Source organism: Clytia hemisphaerica, unplaced genomic scaffold (assembly GCF_902728285.1).
Source record: "Clytia hemisphaerica strain Z4C2 unplaced genomic scaffold, Clytia hemisphaerica genome assembly, whole genome shotgun sequence".
Classification (NCBI taxonomy): domain Eukaryota; kingdom Metazoa; phylum Cnidaria; class Hydrozoa; order Leptothecata; family Clytiidae; genus Clytia; species Clytia hemisphaerica.
In genome coordinates this window covers 1,518,950-1,529,733 of record NW_027103994.1, presented here as the reverse complement: position 1 = coordinate 1,529,733, position 10,784 = coordinate 1,518,950, and the positions used below count along the sequence as shown (strand labels likewise).

The 10,784-nt window shown below is 36.0% G+C and overlaps 1 protein-coding gene and 1 long non-coding RNA gene across 2 annotated transcripts; both read right to left on the bottom strand.

The window, feature by feature from the left end:
• Positions 1 to 3,153: 3,153 nt before the first annotated feature.
• On the bottom strand, positions 3,154 to 4,699 carry LOC136811316 (fibrinogen C domain-containing protein 1-like). The gene is made up of 2 exons (XM_067067931.1): positions 4,239 to 4,699; positions 3,154 to 3,796 (listed from the first exon to the last, which is right to left on the bottom strand). Exons 1-2 carry the CDS (start codon positions 4,696 to 4,698, stop codon positions 3,462 to 3,464), a joined length of 795 nt encoding a protein of 264 aa, XP_066924032.1. The 5' UTR covers position 4,699; the 3' UTR covers positions 3,154 to 3,461.
• A 1,457-nt stretch (positions 4,700 to 6,156) lies between these two features.
• LOC136811270 (uncharacterized) lies at positions 6,157 to 7,568 on the bottom strand. The gene is made up of 2 exons (XR_010847220.1): positions 7,420 to 7,568; positions 6,157 to 6,831 (listed from the first exon to the last, which is right to left on the bottom strand). It is a non-coding gene; the product is annotated as an uncharacterized lncRNA (long non-coding RNA).
• Between the last annotated feature and the right edge of the window lie 3,216 nt (positions 7,569 to 10,784).

The window sequence follows — 10,784 nt, the reverse complement described above, 5'->3', positions numbered from 1 at the left end:
CAGAAAAATTTCCCGAAATTTGCGAAAAAAGTGACCCTGAATGGGACTCTTAAAGGTTAAAAAAGGTACCCTCACCAGCGGCGCATCCCCGTAACCCATTTGCACAAGTACCCCCCCCCGGTTTTAGATACATAAGTGTATTTTTGTCTTATTTCTGAATACAGTTGACACTTCCTGGTTCGGTTGTCAATTTTCAAGGGAATATGGATTTTCATTGAAAAAGGGAAATGGGGTACATTGTCATGTATGAGAGTTTGCGTTGCAAAATTAATACTTCTAGGCTAACATCCCCTACCACTAAAGGAAAGCTTGAGAAATCAAAAGTCATCCTGAAAAGAATCGATTTTGTTCAAATCTCAACTATGCTCCATATTAACGTACGTGAATTTATGAACCTATGAAGAAGTCGAATTTTTGGGACCCCTTTTGAGACTCAATAGATGTTTTTTTGCACCCCTCTGTAGGTATAATAAAGGGACACTTATAACTCGCATAAGCCCTACACCCATTTTGGGCCATTTTGCCAAAGTTCCGGTTTGTAATCTGTCCTGCTCGGGAAGACTAATTTTTCAAACTTATTGTATTAGGGTCCTGGCACAGGAATGTAAGATACATAACACCTTTTTCTAATCATTGTGTCACCCCTGTCTCTGTAACCTGAGATCAGATTGTGATTGTTTTCTGCCCAGCACGCTGAAACTCTAAAGGGATGGGTGAAAACAAAAGAATCTGACGAATAAGCTATATCAAATTTGTGAGGACTGCGCTCGTCTAATAGGACTGGAAATGACAACAAAGTTGCATGATTGTGTTTAAAAATAGGGCGCCATATCAGGAAACTTTAGTTTTTGACTTTCTGGCGCACAACATGATTTTTGTTGTCGAATTTTCCGTGGGAGGACTATTTTACCTCAGATGGTTAATTTTCAAGCGCCTTCAGAGGTTTACCGTGCGCGTAAGAAAATCATGACTAGCTGTTATCAGGTTAGAATCAAGGAAACTTTGTTGAATGGTTAAAACCTCCAGCATTTAAATAATAACAAACAAATCATGAACATATAAACGACTGGACATCTATCTCCTTTGTATTTTTGAAGATAACACTGCTAGCTTCGTTGCCGCCTCGTTAAAATCATCAAATGGAACAATAAATTTTGATGATATACCTCTTGGGAATACCACCCTAACAACGTCAAAACTTCGACAAAAGTCTCTGTTGTTCTGCTCTTCTCAAGTCTTTTATCATATCATAACAAAGATAACAGAGGTAAAATCATCGTCAGCTTGTCAAAACTCCGACTAATATTTCTAAATTTTGACTTAAAAGTGTCTAATAATTTTAGAGAGTGTCACATTCCAATTTTGATATTATTGTAACACAGGCTCTCAACTTTGGCAAGCTATTTTTTTCAAGTCATAAAAAAATTAATGCAGTGACAAAAGGGATTCAAAAGTATACACGCAGTTGAAATTCTGCATTTCAGAGTTTAAAAATGTTGATAAATATATTGCAAACTTGTGAAAAAATTCGAGAATAACATTTTTGTGCACTAGGAGTAATGTTCAAGCTCTGTCAATCCTTTTACCTAAATAATTCAAAGAAATAAGATTAGGACGGAATATTGTCGGATTTTTCATATCAATTTTGAAATACAGGCGGCAACGAAGCTCGCTTCAAAGAGGCAATAAAAGATAGATATCCAATCGTTTAATATGTTCATGAACAAATGTATGATTTGAAAAAGTATTAACTAAATTTTTTTGATATTGTTTTGACGGTAAAATTGACTGGAGCTCTTAGTTATTCAACATTATGTCGTGATTAGGAAAAGGTTTATATCCATCGAACACATATATAATACTCCTGTAACCAAATAATGTCATTTAACAAGTTTACGCGTTAGATTATGTTTCACTTCAAAAACTCATGACTTTGATAAAAGTGTGATTACAATTTTGAACCAAAAAACACCAAGCTTCTACAGCATACTTTAAGAGAAAAATTATCATGTAGCCACTAATGCACTCTCACAAAAACAGTATCTATTCGTCATACTCACAGTAAAAAAATCTCGCCAACAGTGACTAATAATGGAACAATTTCTTTTATATCGAAACTTTTCTATTTTTTTTTGTATTGGGCTATTATAAATTATAATACTGTATCAGAAAATCAAATGAGAAAAATGTGCAAATCATGAAATACAGACAAAAGGATTAAAATGGTAGCAATAAAAACTCAAATAATAGCCAAATGTATATAATTGCTATAATAAGGTAAAGGATATAAAGAAAAATTACTTTCATCAGATGGACACAGACTCGACTGACAATACCTATGACTCGCTTTTATCAGATTGATCTCAGAGATAAAAATTTCCACAGACTCTAAAATTGACCTAGTGACGCTGCTGACTTTTACGGGAAATGACAAGCCGGTAATCGATATGAAACCCGTTTTGATAGCAATGTTTTGGTTTTCCCGGTCAACTATCATTATTAAAAATTACTAGAGATGTTGAGGAGCACGAAAATCGTATAGGAAAATTACTACTCCTCTAGGTGGCGCCATCCCGCAACCAGGAGCTGGTCTATTGTATATTTTTTTGTTTCACATTTTTTTGCATTGGAGGTTTAAAAAAAACAAAAAAAATGACATTACCGAAAAATGCGGAAAAAACCTTTGGTGAATGCGAAGGCAACATTTTAGTTATCCTAGAAGCTGCAGATTTTAATAAGCTTTTCAGGGGTTGCTCATTTTTTATCAAAAGATTTCTTGTTCATGAGTTATGACAAAATAACCGAACATGTCTGTATTTTTTCTCAAAAGTCAAAAAATGTTGCGCGTATACTGTCTGAAAATATAAAAAACAGTGGCTTGGAAAGATTAAGGGTGTTTTGAGGTTGTAAAAAGTGAAAAGTTTTCTTCGTCGGCCCTTTACTCCAAATCGCTCGCCCATAAACCATAACTCTTTGAATATCAATAACAAGTCACAACATTAATTGCAAAATAGAGAAAAAACGGCATTACTCCGAGCACATTTTATCAGTCAGCATTTAAGTTTCACGATAGATAAAGATATTTGAATCAATACCAAATATCTTAAGATCTAGCCATTGAAACCCTATAAATTATAAGATTTTAAGCACCTTTATTCCATAAGACCCCCTAAAATTTCTTCCCTTAAAGTAATAAGAATCTTTCGAAAAAGATCCCATTTACTGGGTAGCTCAAACATTACTTCCAAAGCCGTATGTTTAACAAATAAAATTTACTTCCTTCGCACTTTGATTTCTGAGAATTGAAGGCGTGAACTATACCAACAAAATGTCTTATAGATCTTGCTTTCTTCTTTGAGCTCATCCCAAGAGTTTGCGTTAAGATTAGCATGAGAACAAGCTTTATACCACCAAGCTCCGTGTCGATCGTAAGCACAATTTGCAGACCAGATGTCATTATCTCAATCGGGAGTAGACCATTTCATTCCATTGTGGTTGACCATTGCATCTTCAGCGTTCCCTGTGTGGCCATTGATATGTAGTTGGTAAGCATTCGACTCTCCATCGATATGAAAACTTGAATATTTCGCGTATTTCCATGAAGTAGAATCTTTGACTTGAAGATCGAAACGAACTTCAGAGCCGGTCAAAACAGATTGTGCAGTGAGAAGATGCAGATTGTCGTTCCCTAGCCAGTGTTCATGTTGGAGTTGTCCGAAGCCTTCTTTGTAGGTTTCCCAATTGCGAAAGAAGTTCGTTGACCCGTCAACTCGTCTCTGAAGCAAAGTCCAACCACCTAAAATTTGATCAGGAAAAACATACTACTTTTAAATATTTTCCACCAACAATAAAGAATCAATGCAAGAGACGAGTAAAAGGTATAAGGAAAATAGGTTAATGTTGCTTATAGTACAAGTTGTACATATACGTTCTATATGCATAAAGTTGATAAAGACAACCGTCAAAACGTTGCAGAAACTGTTAGATATTATTATATTATATTAGTTATTTTGTATAAGATCTCTAATTTCTTCTTACCATACCCTGATATCTCTCTTAAATTCTGTGGTCTAGCGTTCTAGATTAGAAACTCGGTTAAACATCGACTAGCTTCGCAAAATCTCTTTTTCAGCAGTATTTTTCTTAAGTTTAAGAATGTCTTTTAAATGGATCGCGAAAATGAAAGAACAAGCTTTTCTAACCCAGGTTTCGAATTAAAAATGAGCAAATACTCATACCTCCATCAGTGGTCTGATCACAAAACACCGGAACTACTATTCCATATGTATTCAAATTGATCCGGTACAAACCATTGGTCCGTTCACCTTGCAAGTAATGCTCTTTGCAATCTCTTCTCGCCGCTCTCGCTCGACAATCACAATAAAATTTTGCAGGAATGTTGAAATCTTGGGCGCAGTAGCATGAACCACATTGATTGGATTTGATCTTGCAGTATCCATTGAGAGTTTGATCTTTAGCCACCAAGGCTTTGACTTTCTGTTCTGTTTGAGATAATTGTTGTTTGAGGATCTGGTTATTTGTTGCTAGTTTTTGATTGGTTTGAGTTAGTTTCAGGCTTGTGTCTGTCTGCAGTTTCATTAAAGCTTTGACTTGAAGTTTCAATATCTTGATATCATGATCATTGTTAGACGCATTCAATGCTGGTAAAATCACCAATAACAGTAATAAGTATTTCATCTTTCTTATGCATCTACAGTTAAGAAGTGGTTCCTCGAATGTCCTCGAATGTAAAGCAAATAGGTTTGGTTTTCAGCTGCCCTCTGATGATGATGATTGTACAAGCTATAGATGTAGCTAAGCAAAATGAGAAACATCGGAGGTATGGTAAAAGAGGGAAACAAGGCCCCGGGGTACTACCCTTGCCGACCAGCGGGGCTGCTCCGCTGAGGCTCGAAAAATGGACTCTACGAGAGGCTGATTTTCTTTTTTGGTGTTTTTGCAACCCTACCTGGGACTCATGGAGGTTAAAAAAGGTACCCTGAACAGCGGTGCATCCCCGTAACCCATTCTGCTCCCCAAGAAACAAGGCACCTCTCCTAATGAAAAATGACATGACTTTTAAATCTCTTCCTCGACTTAAGGTTGGAAAAATGTAAAAAGGGCTCGGCATTTAAAAATGGTCAAGAAAAATAATAGAATACTCAGTAAAATAAACCTCCGAGGAAGAGAGGGGGTACTTAGGCAAGTGAAGGTACAGGTATGTGCCAGCCTTAAGGGTGCCTGCTTGGAACCTGACAGTCTCTCTAAGGGTTGGAAAAACTTTAGCCCCTAAAAATATCGCAAAAAATTCCCGATAAGGGTCGTCAAAATTCACAAAATATTCCAATTTTTCTCCTGTTTAATCCTGCTAAGGGTCCGAGGGTCGAAAGCCGGACGGCACACTCTCCCCCGTCATCCTGTATACCTAACCCCCCCCCACATTCGGAGTGAAAACCAACGCAATTTCTTTACTTTAAATATATTTCCAAAATAATTTACAGGAATTTCCCTAGACCCTTTGACCTTTGAACAGAGGGAAAAGCGGGAATCTTTGAGAGATTTAAGGCCAGTCCCCACTTGCGCGCGCTGCAATCGCATCCTTTTGGTTCAGTCCTTTTTGCTTGGAAAAAAGATTACCTCATAAAAATGTAGCGAGCACTTGAAAAAAAAGTTGAACACATTTCAACTTTTTTCAACCGTTGCGTCAGATCGCGCCAATGTAGTTGCTTCATTTTTCTTTTGACCAATAGCGTTGAAGCTATTCTCGAAAAAGCGCGATCGAAGCCCACGCTAGTGGAGACCGGCCTTTAGTTGGAATATAGTTGAGGTTCGGTGGAACGATGATCCATAATATAAAGAACATTAAAAGCTTATAAGATTTGTGTTTTTCCGACACTTTTTCAGATTCTTTTCAACCCGAAAACATCAGCTCTTATTAATAGGGCTAGCTAGCGTTATCACTCGCTACCCCGGGAAATGAATTAAGTGGATATTCGTTATCTGGTACAGACAAACTAAGGGTAAGTTATAATTTGATTTTAGATTGTTAAATGGGCTGAAATTTTTCTAGCTCAAGCGATCGTAAAATTAAGCTACAATTTAATCCTTGTAATGATCCGTTTATAAACTAGGTAAAAAACGGACAAACCTATCCCCTTAAGTGTTGACGCATATTATTTCAAAACTGAAAAATATACAGTATTTTAAAACACATGGTAAATGTAAAGTATAAATTTTATTCTATCAATCTATTTTACCACAATGTATGTATCGCTATACAAGTTTAATACGAATTTACGCGCCCCGCTTCGAAGATCAAGGTTAGTCTTCAAGGCCTGACGGCCATCTTTAAAAAGTCTGTCTGAAATATTGTTTTAAGCGCCTTTGCTTGATTTATAATGATGGAATTTCCAAGTTGCAATAGATTGAGTCAGCAAGTCGAATTGAATAGTAATCAATTCAAACTACAAGATTCATTGTATCCTTATAACCGTGTAGATGTTCTTTGATTGTCCTTCCTGAGCTCGCATAAGACGTCTATACTACGTCCAAAGATAACATTAAAGCAACAGCATAACCACTTCCGCATAAACGGAAATACGCAACGCACTTTTTGGAAAGAGTGCTAATTTTTCCACTCATTTTACCATGCGTTTGTATCAACAGTGGGTGGAGGGCGGATGCAAAGCTGAGCAATTATTAGTATGAAGAGTATGAATTGAAAGCCTGTACCCGCCCATGAAATCATGTACGCCAAACCTCTTTTGCCATTGCTCAGTTCTTCTTTGAATTCGAATTCAGTGTACAACATTCCGTCTGCAGCAGCAACAACTAAAAAGTAAAAACATATACCTTATCGGCCCTTTTTATGCCGGCCCTTATTGGCGTTATTTTTGGGCACGTGGCGTAATAAGGGCCGGCGTTAAAAGGTCCGGCGTTAAAAGGGCCGGCGTAAAAAGAGCCAAGATTTTGCAATTTTTAATTAAAAGTGGCGTTACTTTTCGATGATTATTTCTCAATTCAAAGGATTTTAGGTATGATTTGAAGACAAAAATTATCCATTGTTTTACTCCATATCTAAGACCTCACGAAAATCAGTGATTTTGAATGGAATTTTCAACAATTTACTACCAAAATATGACATCTTAATGTAAATTTTAAACATTATTTACTAATTTGAAGTATAAGTAGCCATTTTTACAAATTTTGGCGTTATTAACGGCCCTAATTGGTGTAAGCCAAAAATTAGTTTGTGACGTAATAAGGGCCGGCGTAAAAAGGGTACAATTTTTGAAGTCTACAGGCTGCATGCCTCAAAGTTTTCGGACGGACATACAGACAGACATATATACAGACATTGTCAGATTCTAGCTCAACTAAAGTTGAGAACTAAGCTTTATAAGAAAAAGGAGTACTCACGTGAGATAATGACAAAGAAGGTCATCCATTGGATGGTTTTGTACCACGTGGTAGTTCTTTTACGACAACAGATAACAATGGATAAAGATGCAAACAAAATGAAGATTGTAAAAACAACACTGATGATGATACACGTGATTATCGGATCGGTTCCTAAAATCGAAAGTGAATTTATAAAGCAAAACCCTGTTCAAACGTAGTGGTTCCACTTTTTTTTGGAACTGTACTTGTTACGGATAGCGTTCGTAACAAAAGCCTTAAGCCATCCTGCGTCAAGTAACTGATTTCAACAAACTAACCTTTTTTAGCTTTGAACGATAATAGATCTGTTCTCTCCGTGCAAATTTCCGTTCCATTTTGATATTTTTGACACGCTTTCCATAAACCTTGTATCGTGTCTACGTTGCCCGTCGTTACGGTCCACCATACGTTGACGAAATATGACACGATAAAACAAACTATTGATAATAGACTTGTGATGATAGTTGCAATCAGTAATCGCATTGAGTGACTTCCTGACATTTTATCTGTATTCTTTTTCTGTTACTACTGCTCGTGGTTTTATCAGTTATTATAAATTTTTATACTGCAATTAAAAAGCAAGATACAGTTCTGAGATTACTGAATGATGAATCATAATTTCGCATACTAAACGTACATAGTTAACTCTCTCTCTAATTCGATCTTCAAGGGACCAAAATTCTTTTTCGATTTAGAGTAAGTTTCGTATTACAGAGAGTAATTTATACGACTTCCCTGAGTATGGAACAAATACTATAGTTCGTATTAAAGAAAGATTCGAAAAATAGAAGTTCGAATCAGAAGGAGTTTTTTGTATGTATAAGCCACATCAGGACCCCCTAACCAATCGAATGATTGTCCTATTTGAGAAGAAACTTTTTGAGATCTCACCCCGTAAAGAATACACAGGAGCTCTCATCCCTTACTACTCTCGGGTACCTAATGCCGGGGGGGATTGGAATAAACGGGGGGGGTGGTTGGAAAAAATTTCAAAACTTAATAAACGGAGGGGGGTTGGAATAATAATGTCCTGGGTGGAATATTTTTGAAAATGAGGCTAATACAGCATAATTGGGACAAAAACGGAACTTTCAAAAACATTTTCCCAAAAATTAATAAGCGGGGGGACGGCTATTAGGTATAAGAATGTCCTGGGTGGAAAATTTTCGAAAAATTAATTAGCGGGGGGACGGCTATTGGGTATCCGAGAGTACTGGGATGGTCAATAATGAGTTTATGTATGTGCGTTTTCTAAGATAGCCAGTTATCTATTTCTTTGTTTGAATCCTGATCGACTAAGGACGATAGTACTAGGTTATAGTTTGCACTAACTGCTACCGCTCTCATAAAGGTCACGTATTTAAAACAAAGCTTAACAAGACGACTGAAAGTCGAAAATTTCGCCAATTGTATGATGAGTTTTGAGATGAAATAAATGTCTTCGAATCCCCGAAAAAAGCTAAAAAAGAAATAGATATACCTTTTTTAATTCATTAATTCTAATAATCATAGAATCTTTCGTTAATCTTTTCTAAAGAAGTACAAGCAATACATTGGAGAGACTGTCGATATTGAGTAAGTTACGGATTACGCATTTTGGTTTTGACTGGTTGAAAAATTTTAAGTTGATAAAAAAGAATTGAAACCTTAGCTTACAGTACAAGATTTGCAAAATCGCAACTAAAAATTTCCTTATTTTAACAGAGTCTTATAAAGTAGACGCATATAAGAAAAATAGATATGCTCATCTTCTTCGTTATCCATTCTTTATTTTGTAAGAACTAATTGTCGAAAGGTATATAACCCTCAATAAAGAGTTATTGATTTGATTCTTATAAAGAAGATGCTTATAAGAAAAATAAATATGATCATTCTTCGCCACCCATTGTTTACTTTGTAAGAACTAATTACCGAAAGATGTATTACCTTCAATAAAGAGTTATTGATATGATTTTTATAAAGTAGATGCTTATAAGAAAAATAAATATGCTCATCTTCTTCGCCATCCATTGTTTACTTTGTAAAAACTAATTACCGAAAGATGTATTACCTTCAATAAAGAGTTATTGATTTGATTCTTATAAAGTAGATGCTTATAAGAAAAATAAATATAATAATTTTCTTCGCCATCCATTGTTTATTTTGTAAGAACTAATTACCGAAAGTTAATAGTTAAAGCAGGGAAAAGCGTCCGCCGCGCATGCTAAAAGGGAAAAGCTATGAAACTTTACCGGGAAGCCAACTTTACGGGATACTATACGATACTAGTGAGGTTAAGTAAATCGGTAAAATCACGACGACGAACGAAAATTTAACAGGCTAGTGAGTTTCAACCAATCAAATTTCGTATTTCCACTAGCCTATTACATTTTTCGTCCGTCGTCGTGATTATCCCGGTATACTTAACCTCACTACTAACAAACGCAAACAAACAAAAAAAAAACGCGCGCGCAAAAATTCGAGATGCGTGTCCAATATCCTAGCGTGAAGCAATGACTGCCATCCTCGCTCGCCCTCAGGCTCGCTGTGGTGGCAATTACAGCCTCGATGCGGGTCAGAGCCGTGACAACTGTTTCTTCCAAATCGTTTCATTAATTCCGCAGTCCTCAAATAGGTAAGTACATAAACTCGCACTATTTCAAAGCTTTCGAGAATCTTTAAAACTGCAGAATTATATACAATTTCATCCATTAAAACCACTCCTTGTCATTTATATCCTCAGTTGCCTAGATTCTCTTTCAATAGAAATACTGAGGCAGAGGCGCTACATATCTGTTTGCCATAAAGCTTCCATTACAAAATTGGTACAACTATTTTTTATCTCCTTTATCAGCTTTCGACAATGTATTGACGAAAAACTAATAGAAAAGAGATTTTATTTGTTAGGCTCTGAGATGAAAATCATTTCATCTATCAAAATAAACACTTTGGCCCTGTAAAATTATTTTAATGATGTTTCCTCTGTTTTCATTTGGATGACGGATCGTTATCTTGATAAATCGAGTCATAACATGGTTCTATAAGAAGACTTTGCTAAAACTTGACCAAAACCTGAAAGATAAACTAAGAACAACTCGAGCCTCAGATTTCAAACCTTACTTTTAGTATAATTGATTTTATAACAGATTTTAACACGTTCACTGTTGAGCACTTTTCAGAAATCGAAAATTTGACATCTTCGAATTTCATTGAAAGTTTGACTTTCAGAGGGTCCTGTGGCCTGAGTTTTACTTCCAATGCCTTCAAATTGTACACCAATTGACGCAACCCCAAATTTCGCATAGATTTCAAAAATACAATAAAGAAAACAAGTAAGTCAAAGTTTCTGTTTCAAAAATTCACAG